The following is a 22,496-nucleotide window of genomic DNA, read 5'->3' on the forward strand; positions in this document are numbered from 1 at the left end:
ACGACGTGCTTTGACTGCGTTTCTACTGCAATAAATGCATAGAAGTTTGATTCCCAGACACACTCTGATTCATTTTGTGTTTTATTCAAGCAGTGACACGTTCTGATGGAACATTATGACAGTTAGAATGAAAAGAGAGCAGACGACAGTTTTACCAACAGGTCTGGCAATGTGTAATTTTGATAACTAATCAGTTATTTATTCATCAAAAGCTCTGCCTATTCACTGGCCTGTGTGAGGACTTGATGCTTTTCTGTTTCGGATCATTAAGAGAAAATCTGAGCTCGTGTGACAAACTGAATGGGACTTCCAGCCTCGGCTGCTAATCAGCAGCTGTTGTCACAGGCGGGAAAACGAAGCTGGACCAGCGTTTGTGCGTCCGAACAGATTCTCCCTCAGAAAGTCCAGCGTCTTCCTCCAGGCGTCTTCCTGAGCGCGAGAATGTGCCCCTGCCTCTCCGCCCCACAGAGCCACAACTGCAAAGACAACAGGAAGCGGAGACGTCTGTAAAAACTCAAGCCTGCGGTTTCAGATCCGTCGACAGCGTCCGGGTGTGAAGGTGAACTTACTCGGCTGAGGTGCAGTGGGTGGTTGGAAGGCAGCAGCTCGGGCGTGCGGCGTATAGGGAGGTTCAATCAGGTGACCGGTGTTCGGATACGACAGGACGGTCAGCAGGTGGTTGTTACCCGCCCGCTCCATCATGTCCTTCATCTGGAAAACAGGAAGTAAGAAGGCTAATCTCCTATTGGTAAAACGGTTTCTTTGTTTCATTTGTGCTCCTTGGATATAATCTGTATGTGTGTGTTTTTAATATCGCTCTCCTGGTTTTACTGATGTGAACTTCAAGGAATCTTTGCAGAACAGACACGAAATCTCAAGAACTGAGACCTAAATTACAGTCGGATATTTTTCAAATGATAGAAATAAAATGTCTTAATGTGTGTTGATGGAGTGAACTTAACTAAATATATAAAATGCAGCATTTTTATAAGATGTACAGAAAATCTATTAATATGTTCGTTAATAAATTACATTGAAACATCGCATTGCTTTAAAACCTTGTACGATATTTGAACTCCACAGACTATTTGAGGCCCTCTGGTACTTTCTGTCGTAGTCTTTGGATCTTGATGCATATTGTTTGTCTCATTTTATCGTTGTCTCAGGTGCTGACGAGACTCTTGTTCCGATTGGCTGTTGCCGCCTTTGGCTCCAGTCCAAACATGCTGTTATTTCATTATTGACCTGACATTAAAGCTGAACTTATTATTGAATGTGTGAGAATTTAATATGTTATTTAGCACACGATCTTGGAAAAAGACATAATCCCAAACATTTGTTCCTTGAAGAAAACGCACATTATATATTTTATTGAAGCTGCTTATGTGCAGAATCAAATTTATTTTATTCAGAAATTTTAATTAAACTGTTAAAGTAAAGACAAAAAAGGTTGAGTTTTAATAAGATAATGAATTATTCAACTTATTTTTAGTGTCTTATTCTCTTTATTTAATATTGGTCAGTGATATCTGTTCAGTTTCAGTCAAGTTTAATCCTGCGGCTGCAAACCTTTCGGCCGAGCTCGTCATTCACACAGGATGTTCACGTGTCAGTAAACTCACGTCCATGGCAGACTCGTAGGCGGGCCAGTTCTGATCGTCCTCACCTACAACCAGCAGCAGAGGACACTGGAGTCGTCCCACCTGCTCAGAGACAACCAGCAGCAGCATTCAGCACCTTCAAATATTCATGTGGAGTGAGCTGCCTTTATCTGTGGACTTTGGAAACAGTCCTAATTTTTTGGAAACTTGAAAATGAAGGAAATTAAAATTACACCCATTGCCTGTTTAGTCTAAAAAAATATCACACAACTGTCACAGACGAGAAACATTTGTTAACTGGTTCTGATGTAAGAAGCCAAAAAAAATAAAATAAAAGAAAGGAAGAAACCTTGGTCAATAAAGGCAAATCCGCCATAAAAGAACTAAACATACTTGTTTTGAGGCCAAAAACACAATTAGAAAACCAAACACATGAAATTCTGGCTGGTGATACTCACGTCCACTTTGAGCGCAGGGTCAGTCGGGATGGGCAGCAGCAGATCTCGATAGATCACCTGGTTCTCCTCGTTGATGCGAGTCTTACCAGCATTTCTGTGCGCACACACACACACACACACACACACAATGTGTGTGTATCGCTCGCCATTAAAATCTAAAGGGTTCATTCTCTGGGGAGCAGGAACAGGATCAATAGTGTTTGAGAACGGGAGATCGACTTACTCTCTGCAGAAATTCAGTAATTCTTCTAAAAATCCGTCAACCGGCTGCACGTGAGTCCCACTAATACACACTGCACACCTGAGCTGAGACACCACACACACACACACACACACACACACACACACACACACACACTGTTACGGTTGTGAGTTCTTGGCTTCCTTGCTGCACACTGGCTGTGCGTTTCTTTTTGTTTCAGGCTGATCACCCTGTTTGTTTCCATTTCGTGAGTTTTCATCATTGGCTTAATCCAGTTTTGTTTGAATCCAGCTTGCTAACTGGTAGCTAGCCAGCTATTTTGTGAGACTAGCTGTAGTATGTTGCTGGCTAACTAGCATGTTTTCAGTTAGCTCACCTGCCAAAATATCTCATTAGCATTTTGCTATTAGCAAAGGTAGCCACACCCACCGGCAGCGACTGCACCACCTTACAGGTCGTTACCGTCACCAAGCTTCTAGCACTGAATGAGGACGAGCAGGTGAATTTTGTTGAGTCACTTCGCATCATGATGATTAAAGTAGCTTTCAGCTTCTTATCTTACCTTCATAACTTTGGAGTAAGCAGCCATTTTTAGGGTCATACTGGTGCCCATGGAAAGACCCAGCATGGCGATCCTGCTGCCGAGGACCTCAGGATGCTGCTCCAGGACTCTGTAGGCCGTCTGCAGCAGGAAAACATGTCAGAAAGCAAACTGTTAGAGCTGTAACACAGAGGCCAGGCTCTGAACACTTTGTGATATAGTTCATTTGTAGTTTGTATGGATTGTCATGTTTTATATGAACATCCATATCAACCAAGACTGGTTTCAGTCTACATCCTGTAATGAAGACAACTGGTCTGTATTTTGGTCATTAGTGGCACGAGGCAACGCAAGAGCTACTCGCCTTCTATAGCTCAAAGAGCTTCTATAGCTCAAAGAACTACAGAAGGCGAGCGTATTGTTATCCCCCGCGTTTTTTCTTCCTATTTTTCATCGTCCGCCAGAATTTCGGCACGTAACTAGTCCCGCAGCTTTGAGAAAACCCTCGCAAACTATATATCAAAATGTGCGGCTTGATCGGGAATGGTGTGCTACGACTTTTATAGCTATTTTGTCAATAATTCGCAAAGTTATACGCAAAAAACTGCAAAGAATTTCCCATAAGAAATGAATGGGAAATTTCCTCAAATTTCAGCCTTTTTCAAGTTTCCGCTGCTTCGCCATACTTTCTCCTAGAGACTTCATTCAAACTTTAAAATGTAGATAATTTTGTCGGCTCAAAATGAACCCCGGCACATTTTTTGATATCTCTTACAGTTTTCGAGCTATGACCATCTGAAGACCATAAAGTTTCTCAAAAAATGCTCAGAATTTCTCCCCCTAGAGTGGATGACATCATCACTTAGAGTGAAAGAGCCAGTGAGAAATCGCCTGATTTTTTTTTTTTTTCTAAAATTGCCATAAAATCCAAACGGTGAATAGGAGACAATTAATATTTGGATCTTTTTGTAGACAAACCTTTCTTCTCTCATCAAAGTTCAATTTTAAAGGGTTAGCCCCCACCAAATTTAAATAAAGAGGGATCTTGCACCAGCTGCCCCCTTCTGCTGCTCCATTTAAACCCATACAATCTCCTGTTTTCTGAGTCGCAGCCTGCCGGAGTGTGTCTTTTTAAATCGACCATTTAGTCATTTTTCTAAAGAATATCTGGACATAAAACACACGTACATCTGGCCCAGACTTGTCCACATCTCACAGTGTAATCGTTTTTTTGATAGCAGCTTCGGTTTTGTCACAATCACAAGTTGTTCGGAAGAAACCGACAGCGAAAAAGTAGCTGTTCAGGAACAGGTAAAAAGTGGGAGAGGTAGAGAGGTAATTATCAGCAGGTGGGGCAGAACTTAAACACGCACACACAAACACATTCAGACACACATATACCAGACACATCTCCATGTAGGAACTGGTTGGGCTGCTTGTTCAAAATACTTGGGACAATTTGATAAATGTGTAGTTCAAGCAGACACACACACACAAACAGACGAAGACACACACAAATACAGTTAAATACACACAGACGCCTCATATACATAGACAGGCACAACGCCGTTAGCTCTATTAGCACCGTTAGCATTAGCACTGTTAGCTCTGTTAGCGTTAGCGCCATTTGCTCTATTAGCGCTGTTACCTGTTAGCGCCATTAATGTTAGCTCTGTTAGCTTCATTAGCATTAGCTCCGCTAGCTCTGTTAGCGCTGTTAGTGTTAGCACCGTTAGCTCTGTTAGTAAAAGGAAACTTTGGATGATAATAGAGATGGTTCATTTCCATTAAATTCATTCATGTTTATTGATTCAGTTAATAAGACCAGCAGCCCCCTCGTGCCACTGTCAACATTTCGGCGGCGCCGGAATTGTCTAGTTTTATATAATATTCAGTGTTAGATGTCACTTAGTGTCTGACACCTATACTACCTAACTCAAACCTGACATCTCATTGGCAACATGTTCCCATAAACCAGATCTCATCATGTCTCAGCAGCTGGTCCATCAATGTGAAGCAGACTGCTGTAACCTGGGAGGGGATCTTTGACTCTCAGCTTTCCTCTCACTGTCAGCTGACTAAAGTTGTGCTTTGTCTTTTGTTATGATCTTTCAGAGCAAGACTGTTGTCTTCTCATTTTCAGTAAAGCATATCCAGTAAGGGGACATTTAGCACTGAGACACGAAATAGAAGTTAACTGGATGTCTCAGGAGCTCATCAAGTCTGACGTTCTTCATCTATATTCCTTCGATCTGACGACAAACATTCAGAAACTGTTGGAATTTGTTTTCACATACCTGTGACTGTGCAAGCTGTACAAATCTCAACTTTGATTTGGCAGAAATGTGCAGACTCGTATCTTAGGAGCAAAAATGTATTCATCAGGTGGCACAAACCCCTCTGCAGTGGGAGGATCATGTTGTCCTGTGTCTGCTCCATGTGGAAGTAGGCAGATGTCTGCTAACCTGTCAGCCTCAACTGCTTTAAAAGCTGATATGTCAGATCTGTGTCTGTCCACTGTTGTGGACTTTACATTATGTTTTTACGAAATCCTTGAGTTATTTTGGGGCATTCTGAATGAACATCTTTTAGATTTTTTGTTTGAGTCAGATTTACCTCAAAGTACTGCTCGTCCACTAATTTCCCGGTTTCCATGGTGATTTTAGGTGTCAGGTAGTCGAGGGCCAGGGAGGCGATGCCGTGGGAGGCCAGCAGCGCTGTGCGGTACTCTATCAACTTCCCTTCACCTCCCCACAGATCCAAGAGGCCGGGGAAAGGGCCCACCCCTTGAGATGAGTTAAAAAGTTAAAAGCTGTTCAGAGTTTACAGTGATGGTCTATTTGTGATGTTCCTGCAACTCTGCAATGCTTAACTGTCCTCGTTGAGCGGTGTGTCTTTTTTTCTATTCAAGAACATTGAGCACAATGTTTAAACCAGAATCAGATCCTTTTATGTGCACACATGCTCGGCAATAAAGATGATTCTGAATCTGATTCTGACATTTGAAACCCTTTTGAGTGTTTCCTGCCTTCATTTTTCACTTCCAACAGTACCGACCAGTCAAAACTAACTTATACTGAAGTTATAGTATAAGTTGTGACATGGTGAACGGTAGTCCATTGGTCATTGCTCAGAACGTCACACCTGACCTCAACCCGCGGGACACCTTCCTCCAGACTCTCCTCTGGTCTTACCTGAGGGCAGGAAGAGGGTTGCAGTAAGTCTGCCTTCTGTGATCGGGATCCTGCGGACGCCGGGCGCCATGTACCAGCGCTCCACCACTGTACTGGCCAGTGGCACCTGATCCATGAAGCCCTCAGTCTGGTGGCCTTGGTACACTGATATTGTGACCACCATGGGAGTCTGGACATTCACCTTCCTCAACCTGAGGGATGAAGGAAAAGAGTCAACCCTGATACTAATAATTGATTCATCTGAACAGCTCCATCCTTGTTGGCCTACCTAAGGTCAGGTTTGCTGCCTGGAACTGGTCTGAGGCTCCACAGGAGACCCATCTGTTCAACCCCAGAATATGTCCCACCCAGACTGGGATCCTCTGAGACTGTAAAATGAAAGGCAAAAATTATTTCTCATTTTGGTGTTTCACCATTTCCATGCAGTGTCATAATTTTTTAAAACATGTTTTTCTGCATTTCAAAAACTTTTTGATTCTTTGATGCTTAATTTCTCTAAATTTTTCAAGTTTAGGTATTGAACCATGTACCATTCACAGTCCCGGTAGAATTGGCGGTGTAGTAAGCAAACGCCTCCCAGCTGTGTCCATCTTCACACTTGTGGAGGCCATGGATGGTCAGCTGGGAACCAGGTGGAGTGTTCTGGACCAGGACGATAAACTTCTCATCCACGAGTCCTCTGGACGGCTGGACGGACAGCTTCACAGGACACGTCCTGTCCATCCTGAACTGAGCAGACAGGTAAGCAAATCAGAGCTACTCTGAACGGCTCCCACTCACAGTTTGTTTGTTTTGCCTGAATCATCGTCCTGTCTTGGTAATTTGAACACAACGGTGGCTGTCGTGTTGTTTTCTGAGATGAGACCACGCTAGCTGTAACTAAATATACATTTATTTAGGTAAAGACAAACTAAATACAACAAATCAAACAAGGTGGAAGCCGGGGGGGGGCACTGGCTGGCTGCCAACATCCTGTAGATTTTCCGTCAGACCAGTTGAGCTGAATTTTTTTGACGAACAAACTCTGTCCAGCAGGATCCTGGAGGGAGGGGCCTGATCACAGGTTCACCACACCTAAGTCTGCCCCTCTGCAGCTTTCACTGACTCTGAAAGGCTTGATGGGTTATTATTTTGCAAACACCTTGAGACAATACGTCTTAAAACATAGGGCCTTACCAAGCTAACAGCTGAACAACATCCCCCACATTTAAACAGAAATGTGCAACCCAGTGAGAGTTAATTCAATAACAGATATATTATTGGAGTAGTATTCATGATTCATGGTATATAAATATATGATGTCGCTCATTACATGATCTTCTTCCTCCACTGTGTCCTTACAAATTTCTTAGCATAACCAAAAAAGATGGACAGTATCAGCATAGATATGAATGTTTGAAGACAACCATACTTAAAACAATGAAAAATATATGAATCTTATGAAAAGAAGGGAATAGTAATGATAATAAATTAAACAACAAAGAACAACTTATTTTAAAATTTTTCCCTCTTCTTTCTCCCTTCATTTCATCATTTACTAAATTAAGTTATTTGTGTCAGTTTTATTAAAACTCAGGATGCTGAAAGTGGTATCTACCATCATCAGCCACTTTAGATATTTATATGAGCAGAGAGCTGAATTTGTGTTGTTCATGCAGCTCATTTAATTTCACTGCACAACTCGTTGATACACTGGATTGATGTATATTCTGACCATGTTGTCCGACTTAAAAATGGAAATAAACAAAAAGTGAATATTTCACTGTAAATGTAATTTAAAAACACAAATCGTGAAGTTTGACAGAAATTCTTATTTTTCCTTTTGTGTTTTGTGTAATTTCTTTTTTTATTCAAGTTATATCATAGCAGCCGGTTTCGCCAACGTGCAGTCATAATGAGAAATAAGAAAATACTTAAACTAATTTTTAGGTTTCATTTCATTTTCATTTCTTTCATTTCTTTCATTTCTTTTATCACACAGACAGACTTCTCGTGGTCAGGTCACACTGTACTGCCCTGTGAGTTCAGCAAATTCTTCCTGTCTGATGGTGAAATAACCTTAAATTCGTTTATCGTTAAATGTTGAAAAACTTACTGTACAAGCAGACTGAGAACAGATGCAGACTTCTTCAGGACGGGTGTCGAGACACTTTGGTGTGTGTTCAGTACATCTGCATTTTATTGACTCACCTGGAGTTCAGCCTGACTGGGTGGAGCTCCTCCCACGGCAACATCACTCTGTCTGGACACAAAAAGGCACCATTGAATTAACCAAAGCGAAGTGTTTCACCCTTCCACTTCCCGTCCTGCTTCCTCTCCCCACCACGCTCTGTGAGCCCCGCCCGTCCAGGTCTGCACATTCCCAGCCCATCGTGAGGACACTGAGTGCAACCTCTGCATACATACCGCTCACACGCACTGCACACAGGGTGTGTTTTACACATACCTACCTTGCTACCTGGAACTGGTCTTAGACTCCACAGGAGACCCATCTGCTCAAATTAAGAATATGTCCCACCCAGACTGGAATCCAATGAAACTGTAAAAGGCAAAAATTATTTCTCATTTTGATGTCAATTTTTATGTAATTCAATCATTTTATAGAAACTTAAATGTACCATTCACAGTCCCAGTAGCATTGGGGGTGTCGTGAGCGAACGCCTCCCAGCTGTGTCCACCATCACACTTGTGGAGGGCTTGGACAGTCAACCAGGAACAAGGAGGGACGTTCTGGACCAGGACGATAAACTTCTCATCCACGAGTCCTCTGGACGGCTGGACCGACAGCTTCACACGACACTGTCTCCTGTCCATCCTGAGCTGAGCTGACATAACATAAACCAGTAAAAACCAAACTATATGTTTGGACAGATTCCACTAGGGGGAGGGACTTTTCTTTTCCTTATCATGGAAAATGGTGCATTCAGTTGACCTGACAGCATCACTTGTTTGTTCAAATGCTCAGATCCAGGGTTACCAACACTCACCTGCTCTCAGGCTCTCACCATCCAAAACCAGAGTTTGAGCCCCCACCTACTCCACCTACTTGGCCAATAACTATGTTTCAAGTATATTTTAAAACATTACTGACAATAGTTATTGGTTGATGTAACTGTTCTTGCTGTCCACACTGGCTAGTAAGAGCTCCACTTCTAAAGTAAATGAGTGACAGAAGAGAAAAAGTGCATTCTGATGTTCACCTGAAGCTAATATCGCATTAAGATGTAAATATATCCTTTAACCTTTATCCTTGAGATGTGGCTGTGAATAATTTTCCTGAGTTTTGGAAGGTGCTGCCAAACATCCTGCTGATGGAGGCATCAGATTAGAGAAAGGCCCACAAGTGATGGCACACAGTATATTGTCACTGGCAGGACTTGCTGTACCTCCTTGGGTTCAAAGTTTCAAGGCTGCTGCTGCTCCAACAGCAGAGTCAAACAGTACTAACACCTTGTTTTTTTAAAGTGGCACATCAGTAGATCATTGGATTAATCTGTCACCAGCAGGTACTCACTTTAACTTCCCTTCCTTACTCGCTCAGTTCCATAGCAGTGACACTTTAACTGACATTCTTACCATCAATCCACCAATTTGTCATGTGGCTGAGGTTTTTTTTTTTTTTTAACTCCTTCCAAAATGTCCTTGTTGGAGCGACATCTGAGGTTATTCTTTTATAATGACTGTAATTCAGCATTTATGCCCCTAAGGAATGGAGCCGTCTGTCTGCTGATCTTACACTTGTTTTACCATTTTTATTCTTTTAAAACCAAACTGAAGATCTTTCCTGTCGAGCATGTCCTGAAACAAACACACTGTATTTGTAGAGTGTGTATGATTGCATATGTGTGGATGTCTATTCATGTGAATGTACAAATAGGTGTTTTTGTTTATTGGCACTTTTTTGCGGTTTTATTTTGCCTCTTTATGTAAAGCACTTTGTATGAATGCTGTGCAAACACAATTTGACATGAAGTGCTTTCCCGCTAACCAAGCTAGCCATGAAAGCTGCTTGCTGTCTGAGGTTAATGTGTTGCTGATGCATCATTATAATTCCAAGTAATAGTTAATCAGGAAACTTCTGCATTTTACTGTTCGTGCTGTCCTGTTCCAGATGAATTACTGTGTCTCACCTTCTATTGAGACTCACTGATGAATATAAGTTCCCTGACATGAACCCAGTTACCTTGACAGATTCATGTCCAGATTCTGGTGTTTCAAGAAATTCTTGTGAGTTACTGTACACATACTCATCATTCATTATTCATCTACAGTCTTTACTGTTGTCGCTTTTCTCTGCTTTACTTAAACATTCGGTCCTTTCACAGCAGTGAGCATTATCAGATGAACTTTGGGGACATTTAGCTTTAAAGTGTCACACCGCGGTGAGGTTTGTCTCGTCTTGGGTTTTTGTCTTGTCATCCCCTGTTCTATTTTTTGAATCTAATTCTCCTCTCGTTTCAGAGCACTTGCCCTCCCTCATGTGTCACCGGTGCGTCAGCCTGATTACCCATTGTCTCCACCTGTTACCTATTACCCTCCATGTGTTTAAATAGTCTGCGTCTCCCTTGTCTCGTGCCAGTGTGTGTGGTGGAATTCGACGGCGTTGTACGACGTGTTTTTGAAGGGGCTTTCGACATCCATTCAGGAGATGCTGGTCCCGGGTCGTATCACCCGTGCCTACTCTTGAACCACAGCCACAGATCATCCCTTCGTGTAAGCCATTGTTCCTCCTCGTGAGCGTTTTATGTTGATAAAGTTTCATAGTCTAGTCAGAGCTTTCTGTTCCTTTGTTAATTCCTCGTTATTCCAAAGTTCTCCTTAAGAGTGTATTCGTTGTTCTCGTTTCATAGTCCTTTTGTTTGTTTACTAGAAATTTCCTTATCCTCAGTGTGAGCGTTTTTTGTTGTCTTATCATAGCCTGTATATTCGTCTTTGCCTTTTCCTTCCCTTCCCTCCTAGCGAGCGCTTTATGTTCTAACCTCCCCGAGATATTGTGATAATCCTCCGTCTTTTTAGCGGAGCGTATTTTGGTTTGTAGTGGTCTAATCCCTGCGTTGAATAATTTTGATAGCCTTGTTTTGTTTCCTCCCTTTGGAGCGGTTATTGTTTCTTAAGTTTCATAGCCTATATTCCTCCTCTTTGAGTGATTTACGTTATTCTAGTTATTTGTTTTGTTTCCCTAGACCACAGTCAGGTCCTCATAGTATTTGCTAAGAGTAATTTCACAGCTATTGTTTTCACGCCTGTCGAGTAGTCTTTGGCGAGTTGTGATTTAATAAACTCTGTTGCTGTGTACTCTGCGCCTGAGTCCTCTTTTCCAGTATCGGCCTGACATAAAGTTACTTAAAATTAACTCTTCACATTAATGTTGATTCCATCAACACAACCACAGAAACAGACTACTGTAAAAACTACTCACCATCTGGATCCCTGTACATCTGATTATAAGATCAGTCCACAAACACGCGTCATGTCTTGTGCTTTGGTTTGGGTCTGGAAACAAAGACTGCGACTGAAACTTTATTCAAGTTCAGCTTCAGTCTCCTCTCACAGCAACATCACAAAAGGCACCACTGAGTAACTGAAACGCCATGTTCTGTTTCCATTTGTAGCTCTTAAGGTTTAATATATGCTAAACATTTTGAGCACTCTTTAGCTTTAGGGGCTCTAAGTAGGGCTGCGGCTAAAGAGACGTTTCTCCACCGTTGGACAGTTGAAAGAGGTGTGATAGAACAGGCGTTGCAAAGGAGGGTGACACATTTGTTGTCATACCATTTGACGGCAATCAGCTCTTCAGCAGACTTGTAATCGAAAGCTCCACATCCCTTCTTCATCAGATCATTGTCTTTCATCAAGGTAGCTCCACTGACATGCCTTGAGCTGATAGTGCCAATGCACTTGATACCCAGACCCAAATCTGTGCAAGCCTGACCTCCGATGGTGGAAAGCAGAGTACTGATTTGCTCACCTGCAATTGGCTGATTTGGTGCCTGGTGAGCTCACCACCTGTTGTTCATTCTAGAAGGTGACCTCACCTCGCACCAAATCAGCCAATGGTTGAAGGGCACCAAGAGGCTATTTCTGGTATGGACCGATCACAAGATTTTGGAGTATATATGCTCACCAGGCCCGCTGGTCTCTATCCTTTGCCTGCTTCAACTTTGACATCTCTTACCGTCCACCGTCCCGCTATGCGAAGCCCGACGCCCTTTCCCATCAGTTTCTGAGGACCAAGGAGTATGTTGGGAGACCTGAGCCCATCCTCCCTACCTCCTGCCTGGTTGCCACGCTGACCTGGGACATTGAGGAGAGGGTGAGAGCAGCCACAGAAGGACAGCCGGGCCCCAGCTCCTGCCCACCAAACTGCCTTTCGTCCCCCCAGCCTTGAGGTCAGATGTGTTACTATGGGCCCACTCCTCCAAGCTCTCCTGCCACCCTGGCGTTCAAAGGACACGGCATGCCCTCTTCTAATGCTTCTAGTGGCCCACCTTGCAGGAGGATGCCCAGGAATTCGTCAAGGCCTGTCCTACTTGCAGTCAACACAAGACCTCCCGCTGTTAACTGTTCAGGCCTGGGTCACATGGGTCTCCCTCATCCAGGTCATGTTTATCCAAGAAGGGTTGAATTTAGGGTACCTGGACTCGGTTGTAAATACTTGAAATGTTTCGCCTGTCATCCGAGGGACTTCCTCAGCTCTGACTGGTGGGGAGTCCATTTTACCTTGGTGTGGTTGTTATCAGTGTCATTCATAGCACCTGGTTCCTTAGTGCTCCTGTTGGAGTCACTGGAGCCACCCAACACCAACTGTAAATGGCAGTCGTTGGTGTTGTCACATTAGGCCAAATGTGAGTAGTTGTTAAATCCCCTGGGAATGGATGAAGGGATAGTGTTGGTGGCGGATAGGTGGTGTCATAGACCGCCTCCTCTGTTGAGGGATGACTTCCTCTACTTCGATGTTAATAGCCTCCTTCACTCCTCTTTCCAAACTTCTGTCCTCCATATTCAAAATAAGTACTTTTTTGTTCACCAATGAGTGTCCCTTATCTTTCAGGTAAACTGTGTGTCTTGACCTGAGGAGATGGCCTTCTGGTGTTGAGCCATGTGCTTGTTGAATGGTTGTTCAGTTTCCCTGCTACACAAGTCTGTGCATTCTTCATCGTGTTGGACTGTGAACACTAGATTGCTGTTCTTGTGTTTGATGAATGACAATGTCGTTGCATTTATTCTTCTTTGACATGTTTTGACTATGTTTGCACTGCAATTAAGTATGCATATGATATAGCATTAATGGTGGACACATTTCATTTCAGTGAACCGCGACTCTGGTAGTGAGTGAATGGAGCCATCGTTAATGTTATTATTTACAGAATAACTTACTTACTTTTCCTGCTTTGACAAGTCAAAATGTCGGCTATGGAAAGGACTATGCAGAGGCAGAGGAGTGTACAGTCTTGCCATGGTGTGGGGTTTGACTCTGCTTTGGAGGTAGAAAGAAGTAGTTCCTGTTGGTGCCTTGTAGGCCAACACCAGAACTGGATGTGAGCAGCAGCAGGGAGCGAGCGACTGATGTGGGAAAATAAGAGGCTGGTGGTTGTGGAAGTGTTTTTCCCTGCTCTGCATTCCCATTTTACATTTTCTTTACGAGATCCTCAATGTTACTTAACACAGAAACAAAGGACTCTCCCAGATGATGTAATGATTCTGCAGGTTAATGTTATGGCCACCAGTTTATCTGTGAGGTCACATTTTGGACATCAGTTTGGCTCTGAATACCATAATACCCCTGAGCCTCGGCCACCATTGCCAGTGACAAAATCTTGATTTGTATTTTATCAGCACTGCTGGTTTGACAGTTTGATCTGATTTTGCTGAGTCTGGTGCGTCACACTGGACAGGCTCATCTGCATAGATGTTGATCCTGGATTATGCTAATGCAGATGCGGCAACTGGTCGGTCAACTTTAAAATGGTATTACTTCGAAAGATCCAAAATATATCTCAAAGACCAAACCGAAGGAGTTTTCCAGCCATGTCCAGGTGTGAGACTACAGCAGACTGAACTTTTACCATAAGGTCACCTCAAATCTAGAGCAAACTGCCCCATGAACTGCTTCATTTCAAAGATTTTTATTGACTGTATCAACTGCTTTCAGGCAACATCAACGCTGAAAAACTGCCCCACAAATTCAAACTTGCAAAATCAGTATCTTCTTTTAAATCTCTTCTGAAAACTTGTTTTTATCGAATTTTTCTTTATTGACGTCAAATCAAGCTGTAGAAGTGCTTCAACATTGTCTATGGGGAAAAAATAATGAGACTTTCACGTCCTGAACCTCTGATAATCATTAGTTGTTCTTGCAGGATGAAGCTGCACCAGGGTTTGTGCTGCCGTACAGATTCTCCCTCAGAAAGTCCAGCGTCTTCCTCCAGGCGTCTTCCTGACTGTGAGAATGTGCCACCGTCTCTCCACCCCACAGAGCCACAACTGCAAAGACAACAGGAAGCTGAAACATCCATCAGAAGTCAAGCTCTCTCTCTTGGCCAGACGTGCAATTTTGCTGAGGTGGAAGGATGCTGCCCCGCCCGCACATGCTCAGTGGTTGATGTTATGTCTTGCTTAAACCTTGAAAAAATACATTACCCACCTGTAACTCCAAAGAAAAGTTTCAAAAAGTGTGGGGACCTTTTCTGAAATACTTTCATAACCTTCAAATTAGCTAGGGATTTGATCCCTCACTCACACTTCCCTGTTTTTACGTCAGCAATACCAAGTGTATAAATCTGTCCTCTCTTTGATGCCTCCTTTTGGTCAATGTGTGGGTTCATAATTTATACATATATCTATCTTTTTACTTTATTTTATTTATTTATTATTATTATTATTTTACTTGTTTCTTACCTTCCTAGATTGGAACCCGACATCCAGCGGTCACATGTGATCTACTTGTTTTGTTTATTTTATATAAAATCTGGCTTGGAAATGATGGGCAGGTTGGGTAGGTTAGATAAGGTCTTTTGTTTTGTGTTGTGTTTTTACTCTTTCCCTACTGTGCACGGACAGGATTATCTTTTTTGTTCTGCTTGACTGTGTATATTACAAGCTGCCTGTCACTACTTTATACTTGTACCATAAATGTGTGAAAAAATTCAATAAAAATATCTTTGAGAAAAAAAAAGTCAAGCCTGAAGTCCTGATTGTGACACCTTGAATCATTCAACTTCAGTTTCTGTCAGGTCCAGGTCCAGGTCTGAAGGTCAACTTACCCTTCTCACGTGTGTCGACTCTTCTGAAGGTGGTGAATCGGGCGTGCGGCGTGTACGGAGGTTCAAGCAGGTGACCGGCTTTCGGATACAACAGGATAGTCAGCAGGTGGTCGTTCCCCGCCCGCTGCATCATGTCCTTCATCTGGAAGTAAAAACAGGAAGTAAAAGAACATAATCTCAAATTTGTCAGATGGTTTCATTTGTTGTAATTTGCACTCTTTACATATCATTTGTAATTTTTTCGACTGTTTTTGGTTTCAACCTCAGCCAAAGTGAACATTTCTGGGCCCACCACATCCCAAAAACCATGAGTTGTTCCTTGTAGCACAGTGCGAGGAGCGGCATTGAGCTCATCATCGGACAGTGGGTGCATTGCAAGGAAGATTTTATATTTCTCCAGATGGAGATGTGTCTCTGGTGTATGGTGTACTAAACTTAATACTGACAATGTGTTTGAGAGAACTCAATACATGTCTTTTTTTTTGTTTGTCTTTATTGAATATTGGCTGTTTTGAAATTCCACATATCCCAGAAACTATTCAGTTTCAGTAAAGTTTAATCCTGCAACAGGATGTTTGGAGGAAACTCACGTCCATGGCAGACTCGTAGGCGGGCCAGCACTGATCGTCCTCACCTACAACCAGCAGCAGAGGACACTGGAGTCGTCCCACCTGCTCAGAGACAACCAGCAGCAGCATTCAGCACCTTCAAATATTCATGTGGAAGCATTTATCTGTGGATTTCTGAGACATCACTCAAAGCTAGAGAGCAAAATTTATCTACAAATACCGAATACATTTTTTGTAGCTTCAGCAGAAAATGAAAGATTATTAATGAATCCATTTCACAGCTGACAGAAAACTGTTCTGATTCAAAGAGCGTTAAGCTCATCGGTTTTTGTTCTATAAAAGTACTAAAAGTAGAGAGACAGAGAGAAATTCTGGCTGGTGATACTCACGTCCACTTTGAATGCAGGGTCAGTCGGGATGGGCAGCTGTAGATTTCGATAGATCACCTGGTTCTCCTCGTTGATGCGAGTCTTACCAGCATTTCTGATTGGACAAGAAAAAAATGTTAAAAAAAAAAAAACTCCATCTTCCACCGGTCTCACTGATGATGACTCCATTACAACTTACTTCTGAGAGAAACTCAGTATTTGTTCCACAGATCCTTCAATGGGCTGAACATGACTCCCACCAACACACACCACACACCTGAGCTGAGGGACCACACACACACACACACACACACACACACACACATCCAATGAGTGACGCAGAACTATTGTGGAAAACAGACAAATATGAGACTGAAGTCAGTCCATTTCAGTGGAATCAGTTGCAGATCACAGTAAGGACGAGCAGGTGAATTTTGTTGAGTCACTTCGCATCATGATGATTAAAGTAGCTTTCAGCTTCTTACCTTACCTTCATAACTTTAGAGTAAGCAGCCATTTTTAGGGTCATACTGGTGCCAAAGGAAAGACCCAGCATGGCGATCCTGCTGCCGAGGACCTCAGGATGCTGCTCCAGGACTCTGTAGGCCGTCTGCAGCAGGAAAACATGTCAGAAAGCAAACTGTTAGAGCTGTAACACAGAGGCCAGGCTCTGAACACTTTGTGATATAGTTCATTTGTAGTTTGTGTGGATTGTCATGTTTTATATGAGCATCCATATCAACCAAGACTGGTTTCAGTCTACATCCTGCGATGACGACAAACGGTCTGTATTTTGGTTATTTTATATAATATTCAGTGTTGGATGTACTAGTACTCCACGAGGTCGGCTGGTTTGCATCTGCCCTTGCTTTCAAACCTTTATCAGTTTTGACTTCCTGACGCTGCCTGTTTCCCAGGTTTATGATTGATCACCTGGTCCTGGTCCAGTTTGATCCTTGCCTTGCTTTCAGTTAAAACTTCTCTGAACTTTTCTTTTACACCTGCAGCACATTGAGACTTATACTGCTGCCAGGCTGTGAATCTAGTTAACTATGTATATTGACTTTATTAATCCCCAGCTGGGTACATTTGGTTTTACATGCAGCATCAGTAGAAATAGCAATACTAAAGGTAATGGAAAATAAAAAAATAGAAAGAAAGAAGTTGACTATATATATGTGTATTTTATTCAAGAGACTATAGACTTGAAAAATTACATAAGGATTGAGGCAAAAATTGCACATGGTTGTTCAGTTAAGTAGAGTATTTGCTCTATTGCACAGAAGATAAAGATACACGTATGAGATAGATGGATGTTTTACAGTTGTGCAGAGAAAAAACAGTATGTGCGTGAACACAGTGCTACATTACACAATGCCTGAGTTAAATAGCCTGACAGCTGATGGTTGAAGGACCTGTGGTAGCGTTCCTTCTTACAGGGTGGATGCAGCAGTCTGTTACTGAAGGAGCTGCTGAGGGCCCCCACAGTGTCATGCAGGGGATGGGAGGGGTTGTCCATGATGCATGTCAGCTTGGCTAACATCCTCCTCTCACCTATATCCTCAGTGGTGTCCAGAGGACAGTCCAGGACAGAACCAGCTCTCCTGACCAGTCTGTTCAGTCTCTTTCTGTCCCTCTCAGAGCTTCCACAGCCCCAGCAGACCACTGAGTAAAAGACTGCAGATGCAACCACAGAGTCATAAAATGTTTTTAATAGTGTCCTACATACTCCAAATGACCTCAGTCTTCACGGCATTTGGAGACGACCGGCATCTGTGTTGGTGGTCCAGTCCAGTTTGTTGTTGAGGTGCACACTGAGGTATTTGTACTACCCCACAATCTCAATGTCCAAACCCTGGATGTTCACTGATGTAGTGCTTTCCTGTGGAAGTCTATCACCATCTCCTTGGTCTTGCTGGCATTGATGTTTAGGTGGTTTAGTCCACACTAGTCGACAAAGTTAGCGATGACTTCCCTGTATTCAAATCATTCCCCTGCGATACACATCCAACGATGGCTGTATCATCAGAGAACTTCTGGAGGTGGCAGCTGGTTGAGTTGTGTCTGAAGTCCAATGTGTAGAGGGTGAAGAGGAAAGGAGAGAGCACAGTACCCTGTGGAGCCCCGGTGCTGCAAACTGCCACATCCAACACACAGTCCTGAAGCCTCACATACTGAGGTCTGTCAGTCAGGTAGTCGATGGTCCATGCAGCCAGGTGACAGTCTACTCCAGCTCCTTCCAGCTCCCCCCTCAGCAGTGATGGCTGGATTGTGTTGAAAGAAACAAAGACAAAAACATGACCTTTACCATGCTCTCAGTGCTATCCAGGGGGGAAAGAGTTTTGTCCAGCAGGTAAATGATACCAATGCCGGATTGGTATGTGAAATGTAGGGGGTCCAGCTCGCTGCTCAGTAGGTGATGGGGATGGTTGAGTGTAATCCTCCCCTGGGTCTTTATCAGGTGAGAAGTTAAGGCTACAGGCCTGAAGCGGTTGGGCTCCCTGGGAGGCACAGTCTTTGGCACTGGAACCAAACAGGAAGTTTTCCACAAGGCAGGGACTCTCTCCAGGCTGAGGCTCATGTTGATGGTGTGCAGAACGACCCCGCAGAGCGGACCTGCACAGTCCGTGAGCAGTCTGGGACTATGCACGGACTGTGCAGTGAGTAGGAGTGGAATCAAACCTGTTGAAAAACAGGTTCAGCTCATTTGCCCATTCCCGGTATCCAGATTCTGGGCCCCAGCTGCTATCATGGGTTTAATGACACATAAACACACACAGAAATAACACACATATCCTGGAAAGGCAGCAAAGACTTTTAACCTACTCAACACAATCCTTACGCAATGTGACTCTATGTCACACCCAAAAAAATGACTATTACCAGTATGCAAGCTGCAGTCCATGAACCCTCAGGGCGCCTCATGTCTCTATTTGTCTGTATTTTTTTGCGAGGAATTTTGCAATTTAAAAAGCAAATTTGGTTGTTGTGAGTTTTATGCAGGATATCTGGTAAAAACAGACATTGTATTCTTTGGCTAAACCTGAGATTCCACCGGGCTCAACGATTTGACTGCGGTGCATTTTAGTTCTGTCCTCCAGGCGACTGGATGTTACTCTAGTTGTGTAAGTATGGGCGTAGCCCACTGTCAATGTCAGGAGGTGAGGTGAAACAGTTACTGTGAGGAATAAAAGCAAAGCAATAATATTTGATCATACATCAACAGGTGAGATCCAACACTGAACCAAAAATACAAACCAATGCCATATGGTTTTACATCTGCTGCATGTGGAGGGGGCAGCTGTTTGCTAACGTGTTGGCCACAGGGGGTAATATACCAGTGTGTTGTGGAGTTCTGCTGCTCTCTCCCATAATATCAAGGTTTTCACGAAATACTTGAGTTAATTTGAGGTATTCTGAATGAACACTGATTAGATTTTTTTGTATTTAGAAGCTTATTGGGTTCACCTCAAAGTAGTCATTGTCCACTATCTTCCCAGTTTCCATGGTGATTTTTGGTGTCAGGTAGTCGAGGGCCAGGGAGGCGAAGCCGTGGGAGGCCAGCAACGCTGCACGGTACTCCACCAACTTCCCCCCACCACCCCACAGATCCAAGAGCCCGGGGAAAGGTCCCAGTCCTTGAAACAAGTCAAAACACCAAGAACAGTTCAGTTTACACAACAATAGGGTCTATTTCAGATGTTCCTGCACTCTGAGATTACATTTGATGGAAACATTTTTGAGTCTTTCCTGCCTTCATTTTTCAGTTATTCCAACAGTACCGACCAGTTGCAGCTAACTAATATGGAACCATAATTTTCATGGTGAACGGTAGTCCATTGGTCATTGCTCAGAATGTTCTTCCTCCAGACTCTCCTCTGGTCTTACCTGAGGGCAGGAACAGGGTTGCAGTAAGTCCGCCTTCTGTGATCGGGACCCTGCGGACACCGGGCGCCATGTACCAGCGCTCCACCACTGTACTGGCCAGCGGCACCTGATCCATGAAGCCTTTAGTCTGGTGGCCTTGGTACACCGAGATTGTGACCTCCATGGGTGTCAGGACATTCACCTTCCTCAACCTGAGGGATGAAGGTAAAGAGTCAACTCTGATACACATGATTGATTCATTATTGATTGGCATCACCTGAACCTCTTGCCTCTTACCATTTTTATGTGGATGACACTGTCATCTATTGTTGGTCAACCTCAAGTGTGCTGGCTCTTGAGTTTTTACAATCTGCTTTTAATGTTGTTCAATCTTGTTTGCAAAATCTTAAATTAGTTTTAAATGCACAAAAAACTAAACTGATGGTGTTTTCTAGATCTGGTGAATTACCATGGAACGTCCCCTCAATCTTAACTTCACGAAGTGTTCCCATTGAACTTGTCTTTAATTACAAGTGCTTGGGTTTTCTTATTGATCAGGAGCCCTCATTTAAAGTGCATATTGCAAATTTGGCCACTAAGCTCAAGATTAAAATTGGTTTCTATTACAGAAACAAATCCTGTTTCTCTCTCCGAGCTCGCAAGTATCTTGTTTCTGCAACTTTTTTTTTTTTACCTCTGCTTGATTATGGTGATGTCCTGTACATGACAGCTTCAGCTAAATGTCTTCAGTCCCTGAACACCGTCTATCACTGTGCGCTGAGATTTGTCACTGGCTGTAGCAGACTCACCCGTCACTGTGAACTCTATGCCAAATCTGGATGGCCATCTCTAAGTGTGCGCCGGTACATACATTGGTTGGCTCTTCTTGGCCTAGTTCCAACGTACTTGTGTTCATTTATGCAAAGAGCTAAAAGCCACTACGCTTTATGCTCTAGTGATATCATTCACCTGATTGTCCCTCGTGTCAGGACTGAACAGGGGAAAAGAGCCTTCAGATTTGCCGCCCCATCAGCCTGGAATACCCTCCAGTCTGATTTGACTTTCGCTGTCTACTGACTGATAGTCATCGCGAGACACGGGAACAATGCTCATGTTTTTAAATTGTTACTGTACTTCCACTGCTGCACTTTATATGCTAACCTTTGACCTAGTTATTGGCTGCGCTTTCATTTTATTTACTGTCTGTTATTCATTGTGACGTGTGCTGCTGACCTCTTGGCCAGGTCCCCCTTCTAAAAGAGATCATGATCTAAATGGGTCTTTTACCTGGTTAAATAAAGGTTAAATAAAAATAAAATAAAAAAACCTCTCCACCCCACCTGAGTGCAGGTTTGCTGCCTGGAACAGGTCTGAGGCTCCACAGGAGACCCATCTGTTCAACCCCAGAATATGTCCCACCCAGACTGGGATCCTCTGAGACTGTAAAGTGAAAGGAAATTATTTCATTCTTTTCAGGCAGTGGCTGTGTTTCTGAAATTCACAAACTTTTCGATAACTGTAAACATTTCCAAACTCATTTTCCTGATTTTTCCAAGTTTAGGTATTGAAACATGTACCATTCACAGTCCCAGTAGCATTGGTGGTGTAGTGAGCGAACGCCTCCCAGCTGTGTCCATCTTCACACTTGTGGAGGGCGTGGATTGTCAACCAGAAACCAGGTGGAGTGTTCTGGACCAGGATGATAAACTTCTCATCCACGAGTCCTCTGGACGGCTGGACGGACAGCTTCACACGATACTGTCTCCTGTCCATCCTGAACTGAGCTGACAGATGAAATAACAGATATGTGAACACATGGAAAACAATAAATTAGAACTATCTGACTGGACAGATGCCATTAGAAGGAGAAATGTGGATTCAGTTCACCAGACAATATTTTTTGTATCTTCAAATTTCTAACACCAAAGTTACCGACTCTCTGGCGTTGGTGTGTGAGACACCAGCTTTCAGGCTGTCTCATGCTTTCACATCACCCAAACAACACTCACACCCAACAAGATAACACCACAAAATTATTCTATGAGCAGAAATATGATCATATACAGTATTGTTAATGAGTTTTTGTTGACCTTTTGGCACCAACATGTGCAGGAACTTTCGTGTATAAACAGAATTTGAATGGCTTTAGTCGATGCTGTAGCATGTCTTTTGTTGTTTAGTCTTTTGTTGTTGTTTGTCTTTTTCATTTTGCTTGACAATTGAACATTTATGACAGACTGAAATATCCATGAAAATACAACATTAAAACATTTGTGTGGCCGTCTTACCTTTAATCAAATATTAAAATATGTTTTCCATATTTGTGCCTGGAATCTTCTCTCGCAATCTCGCAAGCCAGTGGAGATGCTGTAGTTTATATAAATAAAATTTAACTGAACTGAATTGTCAAGTGTCTATGACACTGACAATCTG

The 22,496-nt window shown here is 43.0% G+C and overlaps 2 protein-coding genes across 2 annotated transcripts; both read right to left on the bottom strand.

Moving 5' to 3' along the window:
- Positions 1–339: 339 nt before the first annotated feature.
- LOC121608364 (acyl-coenzyme A thioesterase 5-like) lies at positions 340–6,731 on the bottom strand. The gene is made up of 10 exons (XM_041939622.1): positions 6,527–6,731; positions 6,265–6,364; positions 5,997–6,187; positions 5,419–5,588; positions 2,824–2,943; positions 2,283–2,365; positions 2,060–2,153; positions 1,623–1,703; positions 570–711; positions 340–476 (listed from the first exon to the last, which is right to left on the bottom strand). Exons 1-10 carry the CDS (start codon positions 6,717–6,719, stop codon positions 340–342), a joined length of 1,311 nt encoding a protein of 436 aa, XP_041795556.1. The 5' UTR covers positions 6,720–6,731.
- A 7,609-nt stretch (positions 6,732–14,340) lies between these two features.
- LOC121608365 (peroxisomal succinyl-coenzyme A thioesterase-like) lies at positions 14,341–21,848 on the bottom strand. Its single transcript, XM_041939623.1, has 10 exons — positions 21,641–21,848; positions 21,404–21,503; positions 20,085–20,275; positions 19,665–19,834; positions 16,687–16,806; positions 16,396–16,478; positions 16,218–16,311; positions 15,850–15,930; positions 15,260–15,401; positions 14,341–14,480 (listed from the first exon to the last, which is right to left on the bottom strand). The coding sequence occupies exons 1-10, from the start codon at positions 21,834–21,836 to the stop codon at positions 14,341–14,343; spliced, it is 1,317 nt and encodes a 438-aa protein (XP_041795557.1). The 5' UTR covers positions 21,837–21,848.
- Between the last annotated feature and the right edge of the window lie 648 nt (positions 21,849–22,496).

The sequence above is a fragment of the Chelmon rostratus genome, chromosome 6 (genome assembly GCF_017976325.1).
Source record: "Chelmon rostratus isolate fCheRos1 chromosome 6, fCheRos1.pri, whole genome shotgun sequence".
NCBI classification, from domain to species: Eukaryota; Metazoa; Chordata; class Actinopteri; order Chaetodontiformes; family Chaetodontidae; genus Chelmon; species Chelmon rostratus.